The 26518-nt window shown below is 60.0% G+C and overlaps 1 protein-coding gene across 1 annotated transcript; it reads left to right on the forward strand.

The window, feature by feature from the left end:
• The first annotated feature begins 6 nt into the window (after nt 1–6).
• Nucleotides 7–25401, forward strand: RTN4R (reticulon 4 receptor). The gene is made up of 2 exons (XM_034642851.1): nt 7–172; nt 23727–25401. Exons 1-2 carry the CDS (start codon nt 151–153, stop codon nt 25124–25126), a joined length of 1422 nt encoding a protein of 473 aa, XP_034498742.1. The 5' UTR covers nt 7–150; the 3' UTR covers nt 25127–25401.
• The last annotated feature ends 1117 nt before the right edge of the window (nt 25402–26518 follow it).

The raw sequence follows: 26518 nt of genomic DNA on the forward strand, positions 1-26518 counted from the left end.
CGGGGGAGCGGAGCGCGCTCAGCCTCGTCCCGCGGCCGGGCCGGGGCCGGGCCGGAGCGGCAGCGCCTGGATGCGGACCCGGCCGCGGGGAGACGGGCGCCGGCCCCGAAGCGACTTTCGGTCCCAGTCGCGCCCCGCCCGACCCCTAAGATGAAGAGGGCGTCCGCCGGAGGTGAGTGCCGTTCCGCACCCGAGCCGGGCGGGCGGGGTGGGGACGGTGGGGGCGGCCCCTCCCGGAGCCGCAGGACCAGGCCGGGGCTGCCGAGGCAGGCAGAAGGGTCACCGGGCGGCCGTGAGAGCCACCGCAGTGCCGCGCTGGGCTGGGGCCGCGGGCGCCCCGGCCCCCGGAGGGCGGAGCCCGAGACAGCAGGAAAAGTTGCCGCTTCCCGAGAAAGTTGGCCACGGCGGCGGGGCCGGGGGTGGCAGGGCCGTGTGGCCCCGGACGCCGGGCCGGGGCCAGGGTGGGGTCTGCCGGCTGGAAGGGCGGGGTCCAGCCTCGGAGCGCCCCGGCCTCGAAGGGGTTAATGAGCAGGGTTGCAGAAACGTGGGTACCAAGCAGGGGTGGGGGTGTCCGGTCGCTTCCACCCTTGCCCGGAGGACTCCGCTCCGGACCTCTGGTTTCTCTGGGGTCAGGCCGCAGCGGGATGAATGGGGGCGTTGTCGACAGTAGAGGGCGTGGGGGGCGGGGCTGGCCCAGAGCTGCCCCCCAGGGGGCTGGTGAGGAGAAGAGGCAGCCTTAGCAACCCCCCACCCGAGCCTAGGGGCCCCTGGGGGGCTCAGCTAAGAGGCTCCAGAAGTGGTGGGGCTCGCAGCATCCCCTCCCTGGCAACCCTCATGGGACTCCTTCTGCTACCTGGTGCGAGGTCCTGAGAGAGGGGTCTGGGAAGTGACCTCCTGGGAAGGGGGAAGTTGGGCATGCCCTGCCTGGAGGGTGCTCCTTGGTGCCCACCCAGACTGCCCTGCTGATGTCCACCGTGCCGCAGGCGGCACACACGTTTCCTTGCACGTGCACGTGTCTACAGGGGCTGTACACTTGTACACCGCGTGTGCACACGCATGCCAGGCTGCCCCAGTGTGCACGCGCACACATGCTGTGGATGCACATCCATGTCCTCGCCCCCGCCTGCACGCCTACCACCACACATGCATGCACATAGCTTGCCTGCTGTGGTCTCCACACTTGGCACATGCTGGGGCTTCTTAGTGGGACCCGCTCCCTTGCCTACATGCACATGTGTTGAGGGGGAGGCTCTGGGCAGCCAGAGCTCACAGATGGAGGGGCGAGAAACCGGGTGCAGGAGCATGGCCCCACCTCTGTCTGCCTACCCCCGTGTCCTGGGAGTCTCCCCTTCGCAGCCCCTTGGGGCTTTGTGTGTGTGTGTGTGTGTGTGTGTGTGTGTGTGTGTGAGAGAGAGAGAGAGAGAGAGAGAGACTCAGTATGTTTCTGCATGTGTGTGTGTCTCTGCACTTGTGACCGTGTGTGCCCGTGGTCACATCGGCATGTATCTCTTTGCCTCCAGTGTCTCTTTGCCTGCCCCTGTATGCCCAGACAGGCTGTGAACAGGTCTCACCCAAATCTTGAGCAGAGGCACGGGTGGGTGCTGTGTGCTGAGGAGCTAATTCAGTGAGCCCAGGCTAAGGTGTGAGGCCAGAGGGCTCCCAGCCACTCTTCCCCTTCCCCCTGTGCAGCAGCAATGGTGGCCGATGGGGGCTGGGACTCACCTGGGCGGGGAAGACCCATTTCAAACCTCGAGGTCAGCACAGTGACAAACAGACCAGACCCTTCCTCCATGCTCTGTAGTCACTGCCACTAAGCCCAATGGGGACCAGGTATGTGCCCACCCTGAGGTTGACCCAGGGTGACCTCAGGAAGGCCCTGCCCTCGGGCCTCAGTCTCTCCACGGTAGGAGCCTTATTGGTAAGGTGTTCTGTGGTATGTCAGCTGCCTCAGGTGTTGTGTGGGGCAGGGAGGTAAGGGTATTAGTGACCCACCCTCACTATAGTTAGGAGGACCTTGGGCCGGGGCTTGGAGAGACAGGGCCATACTGCCTGGTCCCTGTCGGTGTCCTTGTCTATAGAATGGAGACAAGTGGGTCATCCTTAGAGTGTGCGGGGGTGAAACAGAGGGGTGGGCCGGAAGTTGGGCCCCATGGCAGGATAGGCTGAGGGGCTGGCCTGGCCACTCCTCTTTTCTAAGCCAGACAAGGTGAGGGAGAAGCAAGCTCCATGGGACAGACTGAGCCAGGCGGTTGTCAGCACCCTACCACCTGGCAGAGGGCTGTTCATAAACCCTGGCTGCTGGGGGTGGGATAGCAGATATCCTGGATTTGGGTCCTGGCGCAGCCACCCATCGGTGGTATGACCTTGGGTATGACAGTTCACCTCTGTGTGCCTCAGCCTTCTCACCCATGACATGGGCCAGTAATCAGGCATCCCGCATGGATTGTTGGGGGCACTTCTAGGCCAAGGTCCCCACAGGGTTCTGATGCCAGTGCTTTTGCTTTCAAAACACCCAAAACATCACCCCTCCACATACACACCACCCCAGGCAGTGGTTCCCACAAATGGAAGTCCTCCTGGAACCCTTGCACTGCCAACTGGACCTCTTTTCTACCTATTTGCAGATTGGGGAAACAAAGGCACATAAAGGTCACAGGGGAGTTGGAAAGGGGTGATGGGCAGTTGGGGGGCAGGAAGTGAGAGCACCGCAGAAGGTGGGAGGTAGCCAGCAGCATGCTTCCCAAGCTGCTCTGCCCCTTACCAGCAGGGAGCCTGCAGAACACTCAAGCCTCAGTTTCTCTGAACGAGGATTAACAGCGAGCTGGGTGTCCTGCAGCGGGGACTGGCCTTCTCCCTGTGGTCGCGGATGAAAAGTAGGGGAGAGGGCCCAGTGGGTCTCAGGAAGCAAGAGGGCTTGTGGGGGTGTCTGTAGAAGACCCCCCACCACAGGATGTGCTGGGGCTCTGGAAGGCAGAAGAGGAAGTCTTGCTGTCTGAGGAGCCCGAGGGCTGGCCCAAGAGCCATGTGAGCTTGCTGTTACTCACTGCGAGTGACAGACCTTGAGGGGCTGGCCGTGTGTGGCCCTGGTTCCCCCACCCTCTCTGGGCTCCAACCTCTGCTGCTCCCAGGCGGGGGGACTTGTGCTCACTGTGGCCAGTGCTGCCTCTTGGCTCCAGCCCCTCCTTGCGCCCTGCCCCCGGCCTGAATTCACAGCTTCATGGCACGGATGCCTGTGGCAGCTGGTGCAGCACCAGGAGGGTCCCGGCTGGTGCAAGCAGAAGGAACCCATCCCCCGGGGCTGCATTTCCTGCTCTCCTGGGCCTCTGGCCAGAGAGTCTCCACAGAGCCTCAGTCAGCCGGAAAGGGGTTAGGAGAACAGGAGCACCAGGAAGGAGTTCCACGGTGAATAAGTGAATTGCATGGAATGAGTGAATGGGTATGTGAACGAATGTGTGAGTGTGTGAGGGGAGTGTGTATGAGTGTGACACTCCTGCCCCTGGGCCCTGTTGTGAGGCTCCTGAGGGCTCTTGGCTGTGCCTGGTTAACAAGTTCATGCCGCCCCACCCTCAGCCTGGTGGGCCTGACCCCTGACCCCCCAGGCAGGGCTGCCTGTCCCTTGGTGGCCACCCAGGGACTGGGCCTCAAGGTCCGTAGGAGCCAGCCTGGCTGCCCAAACCCCTCTACCCCGTCCCTTCAGCTGTGCTGTGGCACTAGCCCCCAGCCCCCCCACCTACCCTCTCAAGGTAACCCCTCAGGCACCTCGGCACTCCTCAGTGTCCCCCCACCCTGTGGCCCAGCTGCCCCATCCTGGACACTGCGTTTGCTCCTTATCTGTTTACTCAGACACCCGTTCATTTACTCATTCATTTGTCCCTAGCCTGTCAGACCCTCTTTGGAGTCAGGCAAATAAAGGGATGTGATCCTTGCCCTCCTGAGTTTATAGGACCAAATGCTTTAAAGGATAGGTGGTCACAGAGCCAAAAATGGAAGCGCAGCCAGAGGGTGGGCCCGTCGTCCACACCCGCTGCAGCTCCCTGAACCGTCACTGGGGCGTGTGGGCCCAGCCGGGTGCTGTGTGTGCTGCAGTTCCTTCTTTTGTCGCTGTATTTTAAACATTTTGCACGTCGGGAACTATTCTTGTGCATCATGGGTTTACTGGTGTATGTGGAATCCCTTCCTGAGGATTCGCCATAATTTATTTATCTGAACTTGCCTCAGCTTCTCGTGCTGTCCGTGGTCCTGTAGCCGGCCTCCAGGGAGGTGCACTGAGCACATGCCCCCAGCGTCCTCGCTGTGGGCCCTGACTGGTCCCCCCGCGACCCCGAGGGCCTGGCCACAGACTCCCTTCCCCAAAGCAAAGGTGGCAGGCCCTGATCCCCACCCCCTCCCGACGTTTTATGGGTAGGCTCCCTGGGCCGCTCCCTCACCTGGGGTCCAGTTTCTCACTGGTAGTGGTGGATTCTGCTTCTGGGCTTTGATCAGGATTCTGACTCTGGGTATGGCCTTTATGCAGCTGGGCTTCCGGCTGCCTCTCTTCTGCCCCCTTCACACAGCATCTGCCCTCACCCTGCAGCATCCTGACAGTCCTGTCTCCACGTGGGCCCGCTGCCTTGCCCTGCTGAGAGAGGGTGGAGGATGGGCCATGCGGCACCATCCTACAGCCTTGACCACCCCCTCCCCCAGGATAGGGCAGCCAGGCCCAGGAAGCGCCGCTGAAAGGCAGGGCTATAGGCAGACCTCCTTGAGGAGCTGTGGAAGGTGCTGTGTGGGCGGAGGCCAGGGGCTTGGGATGGCTCAGGTGGGCCAGGCAGGCTGTGAGCCCTGTTGGGGCCCAGGCACAGGGAGCTGGGCCGGAGGTGATGAAGGGGACCAAATGGAGGGCCCGGGGTGCAGGGAGCTGACCCAGCTTTGTTCAGACAGCCCACCCAACACCGTGGGGGCGCTCCTCTGCTCTCTGGTCAGCACCTAGGCGTTCCTAACTGGCCACCACGGGTCACATGCTGCGTTATCAAAGTTCTACAGAATGTTGATAGGGACTGAACAAGGGTTTCGTGGTCAAGCAAATATGGGACTGGCTGGGTTAAGTGGTACTGACAGATCTCCTTTACCACAGGGTGTCTCAGGGCCTCAGGTTTGCAAGCAGATTGGGCAGGGCCTCTGATGGTCACCCCTATGCGACACACTTCAGGGACCAGTGTGCCCAGAAACCGTTTTGGGCAACAGTGGCTGAGATTCCTCAGACGGCCTGGGAGGGAGACCTTCAGGCCCCCAGTCAGGGCTCCAGGGATGGGTGGGCCGTCCTACACAAACCCTGCAGCCACAGCACCTGGTGGGTGGAGGGACCACACTTCTCCTGGCAGTGTGAGGCAATGTGCAAATTTAACCTTTGGGTTTATGACTCTATTTCTTTGCAGCAAATGTCACGGGAAATGTCAGGCTGGGGCTGAAGCTGGTGAAGGGCCCATCAAGGAAGGGGGTGGAGTGCCGAGGGGCTCGGGCCAAGGCAGGGCTCTGGGCCCCTCACCTCCTCCAGGGAGCCTTCTCAGATTGCTCCTCGCTTGCCTGGGCCCAGCGCCGTGTCCTCCATCTGTCCCAGCTATTGTGACCTTGTTGAGATGTTGCCTTTATTCACCTCTTGCCAGGGCCCAGATGGGGCGGGCTCAGAAACCTGCCAGAAGTCTCCCCATCCCGAAGTCTGGGCAGGCATTGGATTAGCCCATGTATTGCCGGCTCACTGTGTGACCTTGGGCAGCACCCGCCCTTTCCTGGTCACCGGAGGCTTCATCCGTAATCCACGGCTGTTGACCAGAGGTGGTGCTTCTGGTTCAGTGCCTTTGTGGGTGGGAAAACGCTCGAGTCTGAGGTATGTAGGGTGCTGGGCTCTGGGGGAGAGAGATGGAGGCTAGGTGGCTGGCTCCCAGTATCATGTCACAGCCCCAAGCACACAGTAGGTGCTCCATAAAGAGCAAGGGACAGTGAGTAGACTATGGAAGGTGAGGAGGTGGGGGGGGGCGCTCAAGACCAGCTGGGAATCCAGAGCCCCCAGACTTGCTTGCCTCCACACCCACCCCAGCAAGGCCAGCTCTGAGGCCCAGCTTGGCCCATTGCTGAGTTCTGCTGTGGCCCTCAGGTCCCAGCAATTGCTTAGCAAGCATTTTTTGCCTCCCTGCTATATGCCAGGCCTATGCAGTTGAACAGGGGTAGGCCCCTAGGCTGCCCCACATGTATTTCCCCTACATGTGTAACTCTGCTCCAATGGAATAACAGGCCCCCCAGATCCAGTCTGTCTGATGCTGATCACCCCTGTACCACCTGCCCCTCCACCCCCAATATCTACACCCAAGGCCCAGGGTCCTGGCTGCCTCCCATCCCCAAAGGCACGTCCAATGTCAAGTTGGGCCCCAGGGGAATCCATCCCCTTTTATCCCTCAGTGAGGGCCTGCTATGGGCCGGTCCCCTCCCAGGTCCATAGCCACAGATGCCCACAGCTGCCTGCCTGCCATCTCGTCCTCCTTTCAGGGGCTGAGATGCTTTCCTAAAACATGTTGCCTGCCAGCCAGGCTCCTCCTGTTTAAACTCTCCCACATCTACCCCTGGATGAGCCCCCATTGTTTTCAGGGCCTGGGCCAGGGAGTCTCATTTGGGAATCTTCTCTTCCATCCTCACTGGGGGAGGCCTCCAGCTCCCTGGTCTCAGCACCCAACATGCACACCTGTGCCTGCCTCCCCATCACCACGTCCCCGAGTCCAGCCCAAGCCTGGCACTGGGACACGGGGAATGAGTTCCCAAGAGATGCAGGAGCTGGCAGTCCTGGCCCCTGGGGTTGGCTGCTGGTTGTCAGGAGCAGGCCAGTTGCCCAAGGTGGCTGCAAGAAGGCGGCCCCCCTCCGGGACTCACATGAGCAAAGGCATGGGTCTAGAGAGAGACAGAGATGCCATCCTGTGGGGGCTGCCCTCCAGGCAAAGGCTGGGCAGGCAGTGTCTGGCATTGGGACCCTCTCGGCTTTAGCCCAGAGCCAGCTGAGCATCTGGGTGTGTCACTCACCTTCTGAGTCTTTCTATCTCACAGGAGACTCTGAAGGGGGAGTCAATGTTGAATGCTGCCCACAAGGCCCAGCCCCTTATGGGAGTTTGACTGTCCCATTCAGGTGGGACCCCCTGCCCTAGGCTGGAACTTCCTATGGAGACAGAGGTTGGTGATGGGCTTTCCAAGACCCTCAGTGGGTCATGGGGCCCCCACCTTCCAGGGGCCCCCTTGGGTTCCCAAGTCCTTCTCAGCTGCCCTGCCCTGAGGGGGACTATGGTAGAACTCGGGCAGCAGGGTAGAGAAGCGTGTATGGGCCACTATGCTGCCTGGGGCAGAAGACTGTTGAGCCATGGGAGCACAGAGGAGGAGGCCCCGTCTGGGCCTGCCACTCCCCTATGAGTCCTCCTGCCATGAGGGTCTTTGCTACCTTTCCCAAGGGGAGTCTGTGACATATCAGTTCATGCCAAGGGGAGCCAAGTGAGGAGTGGGTCTGGGAGGCCGCAGTGGGCTGGGGATGGGATATGCGGAAGTCCAGGCAGGGCCAGCGGCAGGGGAGTCTGGAGGGGTGTCTGGGACCCACATAAGGTGAGGAGTCTCCAAGTCCCAGCAGGGGTCTGGGGCAGGTGGGCAGTGGGCCTGGTCACCCCATACTGACTCAGAAGGAAATTCAAGGTCCCTCTGCCTTCCCAGTGTGGAGACTTCTGCGCCCACAATTCACTTTGCAGCAGCTTTGTGTTACAGTGGAAGGGGTGCCCCATGGTCTTTGGGCAGGGTGGGGTGCAGGCAGCAGGAGGTTGGGCCATCTGCCCCCTGGGTGTGACTTCCAGCCCAAAAGCATCTCCCATCCCCAAAGACGTGTCTGGAAGCAGAATTACAGAGAAAGGCTAGTCCTAGCCAGCCACCAGAATGGGCTGGGCATCACATCATAGCAGTCTTGGGAGGGCTGTGGGCCCCAAGGTCACACAGCAGGCTCACACCCAGCTCTCCCACCTGCTTCCACAGGCCTTCACCTATATCCACAGCACACCCCAGCCAGGAACTGCGAGTGGGCCCTGGTGCTCTGCCCTGCCCCCACCCTCCCCAGAGCCCTGCCACATTCTTCCCACAGCTCTCTACTGTCCACTTCCCTCGGCCGCCCTGCTTAAGGCCTCCCTGCTCTCCCAGGACACATTCAGCCCCCTCCTTGTCCTTAGAGAGCATAGTGCTAGCTGGGTACACCCCTGCCAAGCCCCCACCCAGGCTCCATGGACCGGGTCTCCTGAGGGCTGAAGCTGTGTGAGGCAGTGGCCTATGAGCCTGGGGCAACTGGGCTCTTAGGTTTCCTTGGGGCCTGAGGCCAAGGCTCCCAGGGCCATCTGAGGAAGATGCGGGACCACCACTATCTCTATGGCAGTGAACACTCCTCACCCCACGGCATGGGTGGACTTCCCCACATGACAGGGACTGATGGAGGAGCTGAGGGGGGCCCTGGGTGTGATTCTGGAGTATGGCCTGGCAGCTGGTCCCCCAGCATCCCCTGGGCAGGACCCTCCCCACCCTCAATGGGATTAGCCAGGCCCCAAGATGTACCCTGGGGTCGGGGCTGGGAGGGGGACCTGGGCAGGTCCCTGAGGATCAGTTGTCTCTCCCTCCATTCTCTTGGTGAAGTATTTTCTAGCCTTTAGTTTCAGGCCAGCCCTGTGTTAGGCAGCAGGGACCCCTAGATTCTTGTGATACATTCTGCCCCCAGAGCCCAGGGAGATACCCCAAAGCCTATGAGGTTCCCAGGAGACAGAAGTGCTAGTGGGGGTGTGGTGAGGACTCTGAAGCCTGGGCCCCCGCCCCAAGGTCACCCTGGCCCTAGGTCTTAAAGAGGCACTAGAGCTATTCATCTATGTGGGGGGCTCCTGGTGGGAGCAGAAGCTGGGAAACTCTGGGACAGCGAACTCCAGGCCGGGTGGCGGGGGCTGCTGAGCTGGGCCTAGGCTGTTTGGCAGGGGGAGGGGGAGAGGGGAGTTAGGCGAGGAGCTTATGGGGGCCAAGAGGGGAGCCGAGGGGGGGAATTGGGGGATCTCAGGCTGAAAGGACAGGGTGGAGTGGGCAGTGGCATGCCCTCCTCCCGGCTCAGCCCCAGCAGGAGGCCAGCCCCCTGCTCTGTGTGTTCCCGGCCATATGACACGTGGCCTCTGCACACCGGCTGTGTCCAGGCTGTCTTTCATCTCCCTGCCTCAGCCCCAATTTATGTCAGGCAGAGGCTGACACGGGGACAGGTGTGACAAGTGTCTGGCTTCCTGTTCGAAATTGGCAAAAGAAAAACTCTCCCCATAAAGATATTCCATCTACATACCTCCTGGATGTCACCGAGAGGACCCGTCACCGCTGAGACAGATGGTGGCCCTAATGGACTCCATTCTTTACCTGCTGCCAGAGCCACGGCCCAGTCCCCAGGGTGGCCCGAGGCGGGTGGTGGCAGTGTGTGTGTGTGTGTGTGTGTGTGTGTGTATGTGCACGTCAGTGCCTACAGAGCCCTCCCCAATGCCGTGGCTGACTCTCCTCCCTCCAGATCATAGGAAGCTTGATATAGGCATGACCCTACTCGTCAGAGACAAGGGGACCGGCGAGGGCGGGGGGCACGTGCAGTATGTTTCTAGAGCAGGTGGTGGGAATTAGGAGTGAGGGGCTCCAGATCTTCACCCTCAGGCCCTGCCAGGTGGCCAACACCAGCACTGGTAAGTTCACCATCCCCACGTTGCCCCAAGGCCCAGTCACTCACAAAAGAACCCTCAGGCCTCGCTGATGCTTTCCCCCTGCCAAGTACCCCTTGGTAGGGGCCCAAGAGCTGTGACCCTGGCCAGACTCCAGGTCTCTGCTCGTTCACCTGCGCCCTTCAGTGGCCCCATCGGAGCTGAGTCCAGCGTTGGGGGCAGGAGTGAGGATGGACGCCACAGGCAAGGTTGTGGTGTGGGAGGGGAACAGTTTGGGAAGGGTCTAGCCTCCAAGGGCTGGCATGGTGGGACTCTGAGAAGAGCCCTTCTGAGGGGAAATGTTGGGAATAGGGCAGGCATTCTAGAAAGGGGAGCAGCCTGAGCAAAGGCTCATGGAAGCCATAGGGTCCAATGCACGTGCCAGGGTCGGAGCTGGAGGGCATGAGCATGCCCTTTCTAGCTGTGACTTGACCTCCCTTCTGTCAGGTGGGGACAGTGGGTCCCTGCTGGGGGTGACATGAGGCACCCCTGAGATGATTCCACGGGTGAGCCAGGCATTTCCAGTGTACCCACTGTGCACCTTCCCTGCATGGGCTGTGTGGTCTCCCCATACCCTGTGAAGTGGGTTTGGTTATCCCCATTTTCCAGGTGATGGAACAGGTCCCAAGAGGTTAGAAGATCTGCCTGAGGCCCCAGAGAGGCTGAGTCAACACCAAAGCCCTGGCCTTCTCAAACCATCCTGCAGGGCTGGCTGTGGTGGACAGGGACCCCATGGCATGGGCGGGTCTTAGAAGGGGGGGGTCTCCCTGCAAGAGTACTGCTCCGCTCATCCTTCTCAGGGCAGGGCTGCCTCATCCAGTGTTGGCACATGAGACCAAACAAACCAAGCCGAAACCATTTCTGATTTTACCAGTTGGTGTGTGTGTTGTAAAAAATCTGGAAAGATATATCAGAGATGTAAGAAAGAAGTTGTATTAGTCAGCTCAGGCTGTCATAACAAAATACCGCAGACTGGGTGGCTTCAACAACAGAAATTTATTTTTTCACCATTCTGGAGGCGGGTAGTCTGATCAGGGTGCCGGCACGGTCCGGTTCTGGTAAGAGCTCTCTTCCTGGCTTGCAGATGCCACCTTCTCGCACGTCCCCACGTGAAAACGAGCCCTGCAGTATCTCTTCTTAGAAGGGCCCTAATTCCGTCTTTGGGGCCCCACCCTCAGGATCTCATCTAGGTCCCCATCTCTCAAGGTCCCTCTTCCAAATGCCATCACATTGGGGGTTAGTGCTTCAACATAGGAATCTGGGGGAGACAGAAACATTTCTGTAACACAAGAGAAATTGCCTTTGGCTTCGGGGCGCTGTTGCCCCACCCCCATGGGGATGTGCATACCCTGTGGGCTCTCGTTGGCCAGCACATCCTCGGGGAATGCTGTCCCCACAGCCTCGCAAAGTCTGCAACTTGCCTGTCTGTAGTGATGGACATTTCTTACACTCATGTGTGACACACATTTAGGGTGTGTGCTGGTCACCCAGCTGTGGTCCTGTCCCCGTGGAGCCCACAGCCCATGGAGGGCAACTGAAGGAAGCAAGCAACGCAGAGACCTGCTAAGTTGACCAGCGAGGTGTGTGGTGAAATGGGCGCCCTGGCAGTGGATGGAGGTGGTGGGTGTCAGGGTCCAAAGTGGGTGGAGTGGGTCCACCAAATGCTCCTACCCCTGGGGATTTCACAGATGACCAACGGAGACCTGAGAGACGAGGTCATTGGTGGCCCTGAGTTGAGCTGGGCAAAATGGCTCAGCTAGGAGGTGCCCCAGCCTCTCGGGCCTGTAACTGCCATGCCTGGGGCAGGGGGCAGGGAGGCAGCTGGGGAGGAGCAGGAGTGGGGATAGGTGGGCACAGCCTGATTTCCTGCAGCCTGGCCTGGGAGGGACGCAGCGACTGCCTGACCAGTGGGTTGCAGAGTTTTAAGTAGGCGCTTCCTGCAAGGGGTGCTGCTCTGGTATGTGGGCCAAAGGCACCCTGTTCCCTGGTCATCTGCTTCCTCCTCTTCATGGGGCTGCAGGGTCAATGTGAGGGGGACCTTGGGGAGTGCAGTCTTTCTCACTTTTGTTCAGCAGTTACTGAGTGCCTGCTGTGTGCGGCTCCACCCACAGATCCACAGATAAGCACACTGAGCCCCTGGGAGTTGGCAGCCAGCTAGGGGCACCGCGGGGGGCGGGGGGGTGGCAAGTCTGTCTGACCTGGGTCTAGGCTTACACTAGAGACCCTCATGTGTTGAGCTGGGAGAGGAGGGAATGAGGATGGGGGCAGGGCTTGAGCTTTCAGGCGCTCCTCCCCCGGCCTGACCCCTCTTTGGCCCAGGGTACATATGTGCCCTGGGTCTAGGGGGTAGGCTGGGCCTCTTGGGAGCTTCCGGCAGGTGCTGGAGGTGGGGAGAGGCTGGAGCACCTGCACTGACCCCTCCCGGGTCCAGGGACAGGTGCTGAGGAATAAGGCCGCCCTCCCTAGCCCCCACCCCCCCAAGGCAGCCAACCCCCTTCCACATGCCAGCTTCTGGCACATCAGCCTCAGGAAGTAGCCGAAATACACTGACCTGCTTTTCCAGGAGGCAGCGGCGCCTGGTCCTCCCACCCTCACTGGTGAGAAGCCGCCAACAATTTCCATCCCAAATTGATTTCAAATAAGGAAGAGTTATCACACACAATCATATAGGAATAATTTATCACTCGTTAATAAAAGAGCAATTACTTATTCACGTCGCCCCTGCCTGTGCGCCGGGGGTTCGGTGGCAGAAACGCAATTGGGGCTCTCACTGAAGCCGAGGAAAGCCTGTTTGTGCTCAGTCAAGGTCAGAGCAGGCCCTCCCCAAGGGCCACAGACCCCCACTCTGGAGGCTCCATGTGTACACAGCCCCCTACCAGGTTTACCTGCTGGGCCCCCTGTTCTTGGGGGTCCTCAGTCTGAAGTGGGGGTCTCAGGTCTGTGAACTGGGCAGAGATAAGAAGGAGCTGGGGTGGGGCTTTGTCCAGGTATGGAAGGTCTGAGCACACAGCTGAATTTTCAGGCCAGAAGCTGTCCCGTCAAGTGTCTGAATTGTAGAGGCCTCTGGAGCCAAGAGCCCAGAGTGTCCCTAGAGATGCAGAGCAACCTCAGTGACCCTTGGCTAAGCATGGTGCCAAAGAGCTTTGTTCAGGGCCATGGAGATGCTGCTCAAGCAATCACAGGCCTACTTTCTCCTCCTGCACCTCAGAGATGCCTGCGTCTAAACCACATACATCTCCACCTTCAGGCAGATACACTTTATTTTCTCTTTTTTATTTATCTCTATTTCTGAGATTTCAGTGCCAAATATGCCGTCATTTTGAAAAGGTAAAATGGTCAACCATATCTTGCTCAAAGTTAAAACCTGTTCCCAATCTAGGGCTAGTCTGAGAATTGGTTTGCTCTGCCCCAGCCCCCATTCCTCCTTGAAAGCAGCCACTGTTGCTCTGTTCCCTGTTTTTCCAAGTGGTTGCCTTCGTATTTCCATGGCTCCTACCCCAGCCCCCTAGCATACTTCCCAGTGTGGTTGTCTCACTACCATCAGTTAAATTCATAACCAGTGTTTCCCAACCCAGGTCACATAAATGCCTTTCACCATCCCACCACAGGTTGGAGAAGCAAGGGGTATTTTGGTGACCTTTCTGCTCTCGTATGGCCTTTGGTTTCCCTGGAGTTTATAGTTGACTTTGTCTTTTCTCCCTGTCCCATCTACCACCCTCATGTGCTTTCTCTCCACCTCAGGTGTTCTACTGGGTGTCTCATTTAACTCCAGGGAGGTCTGACCCCAGACCTTTGTCTTGCTGTCCCCACATGGATCACGCATGCTGTAGTCCCCTCATAGCTGCCCAGGACTTCCATCATCACCCAATGTTTCCTAGGCCCCACATTTTCCTCATTCTGGGTTTATATCCTAGTTCTAGCTGAAGCACAGCCCCAACTAACTCTCTAAGGAATTTACAGTGAAGAAGCATTCTGTGAGTCCTCGTATGTTAGCAAACCTATTCAGGCTGGATTGGCCTGATCCAGAATCCCACGTTGAAAATAACGTCCCTCAGAATTTTGAAGCCATTGCAATTTTGTTATCTGCTTGGCATCCAGTGTGCTGTAGAGAGGTCTGATGCCACAGTGCTTTCCTCTTGGGAGCTTCAGGCTTCTTTTGAACCCCCAAGGGACTGAAATCACATTGTGAATGTGGGCACTTGCCCAGTGGAGGGCTGGGTCTTCAGCTCTGGAGATTTTCTGGTATTATTTCTTTGATAACTTTTTTCTCCTCTATTTTCTCTGTTTTCTCAGATATTTGACCTATATTTGTCTTCTGAATCTCATCAATTTTTTTTTCTTTCTTTCTCTTTGTTTTTCTTTCTGGAAGACTTCCTTGACCTTGTTTTCCAACCCTTCTATTGATTTTTTTTTTTTGTAATTTTAGTAATTCTATTTTTAACTTCCAGGTACTCTTCTTGTTTTCTAATGGCTCCTTGTTCATAGCACCCTGTTCTTGTTTGAAATCTCCTTCTATCCCTGCGAGGACACTGATTAGATTTTTCCCCTAATTTTTTATCTATTCCCTGCACTGTCTCTGCTTCCTTTAGAGTTGTTTTCTCTCTTGTCTGCATTAGAGTCTTTTCCAGATGCCTGGTTTTTCTGGTCATGTGTTCTAGGGAAGCAATGTTGAGAGTGGGGCTTATCAACTGGCAGGTTTTGGGTGATCAGGCAGGAGCCACCCTGAGCGCCCCCAGAAGCCCATGGTGGAGACACTTTCTCTGGGTGTTTCTCCAGGGGAGCAGCCCCATCTTCCTGGTCCTTGCCCTTCTTAACACATTCTTCATCATCATCATCTTGGCTCTTGAGGAGGGAGGATGACCATTTGCCTCTAACACAGGTGGTGGGGGGGAACCACTGAGTGTGCCAGTGTTCAGTATGGCTCTGGGATGCCACCTCTGAGCTATAGGCCTAACCCCCCTGGGTTCCTCACCTGAGACGGGCCTGACTGAAGGTCCTCTCGGGAGGCAGGACACCAGCCACAGAGCTGGAGGCATCTCAGGGCCCCGGAAAGGCTGGTGCTAGCCCACTGTCATCCTCATATCATGGGTGTTGAGACAGACCCAGAGCTGGCCAGCAGCTTCCCCAGCCACTCCACGAAGGGCTAAAGAGCCCACATCTGAGCCTGGGACTACCAGACCCCAGGGCCCACTAGCCCAGGGAACAACAAGTTTGGGCTGAGGATGAGGGGCAGTAGGAAGTCAAGGGGCCCAGAGCATGGTGGGGGTGCTCAACAGCTGGCCTGCTGTGGGGGGAACAATTGCCCCTCTGCTGCATGGATCTCTAGGGCTCAGGGCCTGCTCTGGTCACCTGGGGCAATGGCAGGGGTTCTTAGATCCTGTCCCCTGGCCTCAGCTGGTACACACGGTCACCTTACCTCACTAGGCCTTGTACCCTTTTCTGAAGAGTGGGGCTGATGGTCATCCCCTTGCTGTGCTGTGGGATGTCATGAGACCTCAGAAGTCTGTGCCTTGAGCAGTCCCAGGGAGGCCAAGGGCCCTATCTCTCCCCTCTCCCTCCCTGTCCCCTGGCACAGGCCATGTGTGGGCTGACTGGGCCTTGATGGGAGACATGCTTGGCCAAGCAGCCCCATGCAACCTCAAGGCACTGATGCCGGAGTGGGCATCCTTGGGTCACAACCCTGCTCAGAGGTGTCTGATGTCCACCCCACATTGGCCTGCTGCTCACCCACTTCTGGGGCTCCCCACCCTTGTGCGAGGCTAGCTACACTCCAGACTGGCCCAGGTTGGTCCCAGGCTGGTTCTGAGCTGCCTGTGATCTGAGGGCCTTACACATGACTGGTGTGATGATGATGGTGGTGGTGGTGGTGACAAGGATCATGGGCCTCCACAGCCCTCTTTCCATTCAAGATTCTGGCCAGAGATCCACGGGATGGTCCAGGGAAGCCTACTTGCAAGGAGGCCCCTACACTCAGTGTCTCTCTCCTTTTCCGACAGAGTCATCCCACCTTAACTTTTTCTTTCTTCTCAAATGGGAAGATTCTGTCAGCTGAGGCCTGGACCTTGTCATCCTGGGAAGTGCATCAAACCTGACCTGCCATGTCCCCTCCTCCCAGCCCAAGAGGACAGGCTGGTGGTAGTGGGCCAGGGGGCTGCCCTCAGTGTGACCTGGCCACAGAGCCCCAAGAGGAGGGCACAGGGTTCTGGTGCTGTTGGATTGGCATGGAGGGAGTTGTGGCCCAGAGACCCCAAGACCACCCCCCCCTTAGATTGTCTTCCTGAAGCACAGGCTGGTGCCATGTGGATGAGGGCTTCCGCCCACCACCCCAGTGCCTGAGGACAGCCTCCTTACAGCCAGCTTTGTTCGTCAGTGTTTTGAGTGTCCTCTTTAATGCATGTTTGACCACCAGCCCCTCAACAACCTCTTTAGCAAAATCATTGTGGTTTTTTTTGACCTACCCTCGATTTGGGGGTCACCTTCCCTCCAGCCCCATGAGAGGCCATCAGGCTCTGTCCATCCCAGCAGTGTGGTCTCAGCAGGACAGTGGCCTTCTCTGACCCTTCGTTTCCTTTTCGTTAGGTGGGGGTTTGAGTGACCTCTGCAGGGCCATGGTGAGGTTGAGGGTGAGGGTGAGGGTGGCAATACCCACGCGCAGCAGGTGCTCTGTGTGCTCTAATCACAAGCCAGGTCGGCAAACCGTTTCTCTAAAGGGCCAGATCCTGAACGGTTTCAGCTCTGTGGGCCACACCATGTGGGGGCACTACTCCACTCAGCCGTGGGAGTGCTAAAGCAGCGCAATAAGCACCCAGGTGTGGCCGTATGCTGATAACCTGTTATTTACAAAAACAGGTGGCGGCTGGTGGGCTGGTTTGCCAGATGCCGATAGAATAGGAGGCATGAGGACCCATTGGCTCAGACAAGGGTTTCACTCTGGTCACCTGGACATGGTGCCTTCGCCAGTGGTGACCCAAATGGGAGCATCTCATCACTGTCTCTGGAAACTCTCGTCCCCTGGAAAGGGCCAGACCCCATGGCCCTTCCCACTTGTCTCTGTCCAGGGGTTCTCACCACCCTCCACTGGGTTTCTCCATGGTCTCAGCAGGTGCTACTCCCCCACCACCCCAGCTTAGTTACAAAGCCCCTGAGCACCCTTCATTCTTAACACCCCTTCCCGAGGCCTGACTGCCCTGGTCAGTCCTGGGACAGTTCAGGTAGGCTGCAATCCAGCTACTCCCTCAGGATCTGAGGCAGACAGCCGAGAGGCGGGACTGGCTGATCCCAGAGGGCGAGGGGATGTGGGCCTCCTGAGACCTGCACTTGTCTTTGCATAGAAGAATAAATCCCACTCGTACAGAGGCCACCGGCCTGCCTTGTTGGTGATGGCTGGTGCCGAGGTTGGTGACAAGTGCCGAGGGCTCCAGAGCATGTGGGGACATGCCCTCCTGTCTTGTCCCACCGGAGGAGAGAGCAGACCCTCTGCAGCCCTGCTTCCTGGCAAGAGCTCCCCGTGTCTGTCTGACCTCATCACAGCAAGCCTCTGCTATTTGGCCGACTCACCCACAGTGCCCCGACCCTACCCAGGCTCTGGCAGCCAAAGGCCCAGAAGTGTGCTCCTATTGTGTGTTCCTGTAGCGTGCTCCCCGAGCGAGTGTTCCTGCAGCGTGCGCCCCGAGCGTGTGTTCCTGTAGCATGCACCCCAGGTGTGCATTTTTATAAGTGCACCCAAGAGTGCACTCCTGCACTGTGTCTGCCCTGTTGGAGGCTGATGCTCTGGGCCTCAAAGAGGTGGTCAGCATCTGGCAGGATCAAATGCAGGGTTCTGGGAGGAGGTGGGATGTTTTGGGGTGGGGGCTGGTACCCAGTCCTGGATAGGAGCTGGCAGTGAGAAGGGGTCAGGGAAGGCAGGGGTCATGGTGGCAGGTATGTGACAATGCAGGTCCCAGGTCCCAACACTGGGGGTGCCCCATTCCTGAGCTGCCCCCCTGGGGTGGGGCAGGGCCATTTTGGCCACCATCTGATTCCTCGTTAACATCCTCTGGGGACTTGAGCCCACACTGGCCGCCAGATTGAATTAGTTAAGGTACCAACTGATGAGCGGTTGTGGAGACAGATTCCCCAGGTAACTAGGCAGTGGGTGTTTGTTGGTGGTTTTGATGGGGGGTGGGTAGGGGATGCCCATCTCCTGTGAGGGAGGGGATGCTGGCTGAATCCCTGGAGTGAGGGGGGGTGTCCTGAACCCTGGGTGGGTTTTCAGGTGAACAGAGCCTCCAGATGCTGACATCATCAGCCCCCACTGTGGGGCTCCCTGTGGTGGGGGCCCGCGGAGGTGCATCAGGTAGAAACACGGGCTGGACAGGGTGAGGTTCCAGAGCCATCTGGTCCAGCAGCCCAGCCTTGGCCAAGGATGGATTCCCAAGGCGTGATTACAGGGCCAAGGATCCCACCCATCAGACAGTCTGCCTGGACACCCACCCTGGCAATGGGCTCAGGTGCTCCTCCCCTGGTGTCCCCCTGATGTCTGGGGCCAGGTCAGGATTCCATGGTCCCTTAAATCCCCCACGTGGCACATGCCGTGCAGCAGGGTGACCACCTATGGTCAGCCTGCTCCCTGATTGTAAGTGTTCCTAGCCAGGGACTGGTCTCATGCTGACAGGCGCGGCCCCTATCATGGGGTACCCCCTTAGGAACACACCCTTAGTGTAAGCTGTGCATCCAAGACCTCCAGCCCTCAAGAGGCCCAGGCCCCCCTCCCCCAGCAGCCTTGGTTTCTTGGCTTTGAAAGGGACCCAGGGCCCTCCCAGGTGCTGCGTTAGCTCGAAATTTTAAGGGGGAACATAGCTTGGGTTTCGGGGTTGGGTAAGGTGGGGGCGGGGGGGGCTTTAACTCTCTACTGCCAAGCAAGGCCTTTAGTGATTAGACACCATGGGGCTGGGAATCCTACGAGTCCTGGTACTGTGAACAGGTGACTTCCCCTACCCAACCTCATTTTCCTCCCCTCTAAAACAGGAAAATAAAACAGGCCCCCAGGAGGATTCAGTAGACCTCTGTTGGCCCCGAGTCCTCCCATGCACTGAGTGCACCCAGGAGGCTGCCCCTACTCACTCTACCTATGCTGGGCCTCAGTTTCCCTCACTGCGTGCAGCTTGGCCTGCTGGAACTGATCAGCCCTGGGTCCAGTGCCCTCCTTCCCTGGCAGGTGACCTTGCCTGTTATCGACCTGGCCTGCCCCTGCAGCTACTGCCCCAAGAAGATCAATAAGGAGCGGGGCCTTGAGGGGCATGACCAGCAGCAGGGGCTGGCAGCCACACCCCCAGGGGATGCAGGCCCTCTTGGGGGTGGGCTGGCCCCTGGGAGCTGCTGCCAGCCTCCTCCCCCTGGCGCCAAGGAAGGGGCCTAGGAAACGTCAAGGGCAGGCACACTGCCTCCTGCGCATGACCATGGGTTGCAGGACAGACAGAGGGTGGGAGGCGAATATGAGCAAGGAGAGAAGACTGAGGAGGGGATAGATGGACGGTGGGGGTAAGCCAATCACTGGTGGAGGGCTGGCAGGGACGGGGAGCAGGCACAGGACAGGAAAGAGTGAGTACAGCACTGCTGGGGTGCCCTGACCCCCTGGTGTGTGGATGCCACCGGCCCCCCACCCCTGCCTGGAGCTATTTCTGGCCTTGGTTTGCTGAGCCATGGCCTCTTGTTATGCGGTATAACTGCGGTCTGTGACGTGACCCTTCTGGGGACGTTCTTGGTGATCGAGAGGGTCCTGAGCTGACCAATGTCCTGGTTGTGCTACAGCTGCCCAGCTCCCACCCCCAGCCTACTCACTCCAGTCTCCTAGGGGTGAGGGGGGCGCAGGCAGCAACTCAGAACCTCCCTGGAGATGTCCCCTCCCAGCCACAGATGGCACAGGAGGGAGCTATGTACCCCGGTGCCTGCCTATGCCCTCGCAGCCTGGGCTCCATTCCTGGCTTGGCTGGACATGGTCCCTTCTGGGCAGCACTGTGGCCCCTTCTCCTTCCCACCCTTCCTCCTGGACCATCTCCAAGTGGGAGCAGTCCAGGGCTTAACTGCTCTCTACCTCAGTTTCCTAATCTGTAAAATGGGCACATGATATTATAAAGAAAATGGATCCTCATGCAACTCTGACTCATGCCTTCTATGCCAACTGGTAGACTCTCGTACTGCCCCCTTGAATAGGGTGTTTCTGCCACCCCATTGCAGCGGGGAAGCCCAAGGGCACTGAGCCCGTGCCCCAGGCAGCCAAGCCTACCAGCCTGCACTGTATCTATGACCTCATGGGGTCAAGGTGGCGGGCGGCGGCGGAAGTGTCCCGTAGGACCTCAGGGAAGCTGCACACCTGCATACCTCAGCCCAGCCCAGGCTAGGGGACCCCCGAGAGAAGTAGAGGCCAGGAAACACACCAAAGACCTCCCCTGCGCCTGCAGCCTCTGGCACTGCCTGCCCCCGAGCTGCTGCCCTCAGCAGCCGCCTGCCCGACCGCCCACTGGCTCCTGCGGCTGCTGGCGAGTCCCCAGAAGCCTCCCACCCCTCCTGGCTCCCCCCCTTCTCCTCCCCTTTCCTCCTCCCTCCCCTTCCTCCCCCCCCCCACACCCTGCAATGACCCGGAAGGAGAACCTGGGCCCTCGGCCGCCCAGAGGATGGGGCAGGGTAAGCAATGCAGCTGCCGTTTGGGACCACACGCAGGCCCGATGGGATTTGGGCTCCAGGGCCTCGTGAGCTGTCAGTCCTGCTTCGTCAGGCGGCCCTAGCGGGAGAGGCCCTGAGCGGCATCCGGTCACTGCCTCCCTGCACAGCCTCCCAGGCAGGAGTGGCCAGCCCTTCCCCAATGGTGGCCTTTGTGCCATTACCACTCCTGAGACAGACCTGAGCTAAGAGGGTAGCCCCTCCCATGACCCTGTGCGTCTCTCCACGGTTAGTGCTCTGGAGAAGGCCCCTGACAGGGCCATTCTGAGCTGAGGCCTAAGAAGAGGCAAGAGTCAGCCCCAGGGAGGGCAGGAGAGGGACGAGTTTGGGCCTGTGTGCAGCTCAGGTGGCCGGGCAGCCTGGTGTGGGAGTGTGCCTTATTGTGGTGTCCGCATGTGAGCCAGCGCTGTGGCAGGGCTGTTTTCTTGCCCTGTGTTTGGAGGCGAGCTGGTATCGAATGCTCGCTGAGAACAGGAACCCAGTGAGGCTAGGCACAAGTGAGAGGTGCAGCTGAGGGGATGGGCTAGGAGGACAGGTTGGGGGACAGGATGGGGGGGGACCAGATGGCAGGGGCACTTTTTAGGGTGCAGAGGAGGTCAGATGAGTGACTGGGTCCAGCTCCTGGGGTGGGGTCAGGGATCACCATCCCGAAACCTGGCAGGGCCTCCTGTGTCCCTAGGGCCCCTGCTGTGAATATGAACACAGGCCGCAAAGTTGGGTTTGATTATCTCATAAAAAGATGCCCCCTCTGCTTGCTCAGCAGAGGGGTTGCCATGGAGACCAGCAGGCAGGCCCCAAGGGGGGCCAGGCTGGAGCCAATTACTGTGGCTGCAGCAAGGAGAGAGCCCACCACTGGCCGCTGCACTGACAGCAGGCCGGTGCGGAGGGACCGACCCTCAGAAGTCGGTTTATGAAAAGCAGTTGGCTCAGCGGGAATGGAGCCGTGTCTGCGCCTGATGCCGGGTTCCCAGCAGGGCTGAGCCACACAGCTGCTCTGCCACTTACCCCCATGGCGTAACTCAGCCCTGGAGCCTCGCTTGGGCCATTCTTGGAGTGGGTGTACCCCAAGCGTGTGGCTTACGGACTCCTGGGGGCCCAGGCTGGGGACGGCTGGAGGCTGCAGGAGCAGCTAGTTCTCGTGAAGCCAGCTGAACCTGATACCAGCCGAGCTCACAGACCACGGCTTCGGGCCTGGCAGCCAGTGGACAGCTCTGACGTGGCAGGTGTGGTCACAATGGGTGGCTGCTGACATACCCTGGTTGGTGGCGTGGCCCAGTTTGTGTCAGGGAGCGGTTGATGACATTGGCACAGCTGTGACGTTGCCTGGTTGGTGACGTGGCCCATCTGTGGTGGTGAGGTCCAGAGCCCAGCCTGGTGAGTACCCGGGGCCCCCATCCCACCCTGTTCCACGTCTTTCTCTTCCATGAGTCCTCAGGGGCAGGAAGTACTGTTTTACTTCCGGTGACAGGTGAGATGCTGGTGAGCACTGGCATAATCAGGCCCGACTTTCTGAGAAGCCCTGTAAGGAGAGAGCCTGGAGAGGATGTCAGCAGTTTAAGTAGAACAGCAGGCTGAGGGGCCCTCTCACCAGCCTGGGGGGGGGGTGGTGTCCTGGGTTTGGGGAATTCTGGACCAGGCCTCCCTCTCTGGACCCCCATCCCGGGGCTAAGAAATGGCCCAGCCCCAGACACTGACAGAATGCAAGGGACAGATGAGCCACAGGATGTGGGTTCCTATCCTGGGGACCAGAGTCCAGGAGGGCACACTCCTCATGACCACTAAACATGCTGGCTTTGCTAGGGCTCTGGGCTTGGGGCATGCATCTGCACTGGCCCAGATAGAGAGAAGCCAGTGTGGCGAGGGCCCCAGCATGAGTGGGGGGCCCCCAAGGTCACAGTTCTGGGTGAGGGAAGCTGGCCCATGGGCCTCTCCTTCCTCCCACCTGGCTCCAGCCCCAGCACTTAGCCAGCCCCCTGTCTGCAGAATCCTGTTCTTAGCTAACTGCCAAGAAAGGTGTTAGCTGTCAATGCAGGTGTTAGCTGTCAACGAAGGTGTTAGCTGATAAGCCATAACCCTCCCAGGGGGATTCACATTTTAATAGACTCACTCCCGAAGGAGGAAAGAACCTTTGGCATTCAAAGACGGGGGCTCTAATGGTGGGATGATAGGCAGTCAGCTTCGTATTGGGGTGTGTGGCCCTGATGGTGAGACCGGCGTGGATACGGTGTCCCTGGAGTACAGGTCTTCGGTGAGGCTCTGTGTGTGTCCGGCCTCGAGATGGTGGGGGTGGGGGGTGGGTACGAGGAATTGTGCAGGCATCGATTGGCTGGGAAGGAGTAAGCTCCTCACCCGGGGAGGAGATCAAGCAGAGAACGAGGCCGAAGGGAGGAGGCTGCAGGAGGAGTTCCATGCCAAGTCAGGATGTGTGGTGGAGGGAGCAGCCTGTCTGGAGAGGGCACCCAGGGCGGGCAGGGCTGCACCTGCCTGCCCTCCTGCCCCTGCCCTCAGGCACCCAGGCTCCTGATCCTGTAAGAGCGGAGTTGCTCTGCAGCCTCCAGTGCCTGTCAGTTTTGTGTGCCGTGGGGCCTCAGGGGCTCTGGGAGCCCGGGCAGGGGACCCGCACAGGGCACAGGGTCTGAGCCTCAGCCCCTCCCAGGCTGCAGCCAGGGGAGCCCACAGGAGGAGCTGCCGCAGAAACCGCCAGGAACCCAGCAGCCAGTTGCCTGGCAGGCCCGGGAGTGAGCCTCGGCTCTGTGTGAGCCCAGCTGGCCTGATCCTCAATGCTTACCAAGGGCCTCTCTCCCGGCCGGGCCTACAGGCTGGTGGGGCAGGCGGCAGGCCAGGGTGGTGCTGAGACTGACGGGGATGCTGGGCAGGCCCGGGGCGCTTGCTGGGGTACTGAGCATGTGTCTGCAGGCATGAGTGTCCATCTCAGCAGGGCTTCAAATGGGCCTTGGTAGTGACCCAGCTAACCTCGAGCGGCTGGAGCGAGCACGTCAGCTCGTGCGTTTGAGCCCTGGGTGGGGCGGCATGCGGCGCCTGCAGGTGAGGCTGCTCCTTTGGGGCATGGGAACTCCCGTGGCAGGTGTTAGCAAAGTAGTTTCCGTGTGGCAGGTGGAGCAGGGATCACAGCACCTGAGTTTTCAGGGGTGACAGCATGCCCACGGCCAGCTCAGGGCCCTTCCGAGGACTGATCCCTGGGGCCAGCCTGGCTCCAGCATGATCCCCAGCCTCACAGGGCCCTCTGCTTGTTAACCACCTTTTCTCCTCTGCCCACAGGGAGCCAGCTGCTGGCCTGGGTGCTGTGGCTGCAGGCGTGGCGGGTGGCAGCACCATGCCCAGGTGCCTGCGTCTGCTACAACGAGCCCAAGGTGACAACGAGCTGTCCGCAGCAGGGCCTTCAGGCCGTGCCCACTGACATCCCAGCCGCCAGCCAACGCGTCTTCCTACACGGCAACCGCATCGTGCATGTGCCCGCTGCCAGCTTCCGGGCCTGCCGCAACCTCACCATCCTGTGGCTGCATTCGAATGCGTTGGCCCGCATCGACGCTGCTGCCTTCACCGGCCTGGCCCTTCTCGAGCAGCTGGACCTCAGCGACAATGCGCAGCTGCGTGCTGTGGACCCCGCCACGTTCCACGGCCTGAGCCGCCTGCACACGCTGCACCTGGACCGCTGCGGCCTGCAGGAGCTGGGCCCTGGCCTGTTCCGTGGCCTGGCCGCCCTGCAGTACCTCTACCTGCAGGACAACGGGCTGCAGGCGCTGCCCGACGACGCCTTCCGTGACCTGGGCAACCTCACGCACCTCTTCCTGCACGGCAACCGCATCCCCAGCGTGCCCGAGCGCGCCTTTCAAGGCCTGCACAGCCTTGACCGCCTCCTTCTGCATCAGAACCGCGTGGCCCGCGTGCACCCGCATGCCTTCCGTGACCTCGGCCGCCTCATGACGCTCTACCTATTTGCCAACAACCTCTCGGCTCTGCCCGCAGAGGCCCTGGCGCCCCTGCGTGCCCTGCAGTACCTGCGGCTCAATGACAACCCCTGGGTGTGTGACTGCCGGGCCCGCCCGCTCTGGGCCTGGCTGCAGCAGTTCCGCGGCTCCTCGTCCGAGCTGCCCTGCAGCCTGCCGCCGCACCTGGCCGGCCGCGACCTCAAGCGCTTGGCCGCCACCGACCTGGAGGGCTGCGCCGTGGCTGCCAGGCCCTCCCGTCCCATCCGGACCGGTTGGCCTACTGACGACAAGCCTCTGGGGCTGCCCAAGTGCTGCCAGCCGGACGGCGCAGACAAGTCCTCAGTGTTGGAGCCTGGGAGCCCAGCCTCAGCCGGCAATGCGCTCAAGGGACGTGTGCCGTCCGGCGACAGCCCACCAGGCAACGGCTCTGGCCCTCGGCACATCAACGACTCCCCCTTCGGGACCCTGCCCGGCTCTGCTGAGCCACCGCTGAGCGGGATGCGGCCGGAGGGCTCCGAGCCGCCAGGACCCCCCACCACAGGCCCTCGCCGGAAGCCAGGCTGTTCCCGCAAGAACCGCACCCGCAGCCAGTGCCGTCTGGGCCAGGCGAGCGGTGGGGGCGGAGGGGCCGGTGATGTGGAGGGCTCGGGCGCCCTGCCCAGCCTCACTTGCAGCCTGGCCCCCCTGGGCCTTGCGCTGGTGCTGTGGACGGTGCTGGGGCCCTGCTGACCAGCCACCGAGCGTGACGCCTTTCTCAGCAGTCAGGTGTGTGTGTACATACGGGGTCCCCTCCGTGCCGCCAGCCAGCATCAGGCGGCAGGCCCTCCCTGATGGACACGTCCCCCCGCCCACCCCATCTCCACCCCATCATGTTTACAGGGTGCGGCGGCAGCGTTTGTTCCAGAACGCCACCTCCCACCCGGATCGCGGTATATAGAGATATGCATTTTATTTTACTTGTGTAAAAATATTGGACGACGTGGAATAAAGAGATCTTTTCTTAAGCTGTGGCCTCTCAGGCTGGGGTGCTGTGGGCAGTGAGAGGCATGTGGGCCCTGGAGGTGCAGCCCCGCCCCAGTCACAGGCACATGGAAGCCCTGAAAGGGAAGGGAGCTGCCTGCTGCTGCAGCCTGCCGTTTCAGCCCAGTGGCACCCGTGGTGGTCACCAGGGATGTGTCATGCCCCTGCCCCCCCCACCCCAGCCACATGAAGACTAACGTGCGTTAGTCCATCAGGCACCTTAGCCACCTTCCATTCGAGCGGGGTTGATAGCGGTGTCTGTCCAGGGAGAGGTGTGTGGCCGGCACAGACCACACACCAGGCCCACGGGAGCAGGTTGAGGCTGCCTTTGCGGGGACATCTGCTCTGCTGCCATCCGGGGTCCCCAGGGCTCCCAGCCTTCTACCATAGCTGGCACCGCCCAGCTACCCCCTGGCTCCATGTGGGTTGGGATGGTCCCAGGGTGGCCCTGTGCGGGTAGACAAGGTGGCCCTGTGGGGAGCCGAGTGGGTGAGGCCAGGCCCCTCCCTTCCGAGATTCGGCAGGGGTTGTGGGTACCATCACACCACTGCACACAGTCTCGTGCCAGGCCTGCAGCCATGCCTGCATAGGCACGTGCCCAGGCACGTGTGCACTGACACCATGCCACACCCCAAACACGGGCCTGCGTGGGTCTGCATGACCCTGAACACACGTGTGCACAAGTGGCACATACGCAGCAGGGCAAGGACCACACGTATGCGCACACATGCATGCACACGTGTGCTTGCAAACACAGCACACACAGTATAGGCAAAAATACGCACATGCATGTTTTCTCAAGGCCTGGGCCCGTGAGGACTCAGACACAAAAGGGAAAGAGGCCACGTGGCCTGTGGCTAAAGCTCCCCCATCCCCCTGGGGCAGGGGCTTTGGGGAGCAGGATGAGGGAGGAAGCACAGTGAGTTGGGGGAGGGAGTAGGGGGAGTGTTGCTGGTGGAACCAGATGGCGGTGGGGGCGGCCAGGGCTCCAGAAGCCCAAGGGAAGGAGGAGGGAGGACTCGCTCAACAGCCAGGCTCCCGGCTCCCCCACCCAGCTCCTCAGTGCCCATGGGGTGGGCTCAGACCCTCCCCGCCCTGGGG

This window comes from Ailuropoda melanoleuca, chromosome 14 (genome assembly GCF_002007445.2).
Source record: "Ailuropoda melanoleuca isolate Jingjing chromosome 14, ASM200744v2, whole genome shotgun sequence".
Classification (NCBI taxonomy): Eukaryota; Metazoa; Chordata; class Mammalia; order Carnivora; family Ursidae; genus Ailuropoda; species Ailuropoda melanoleuca.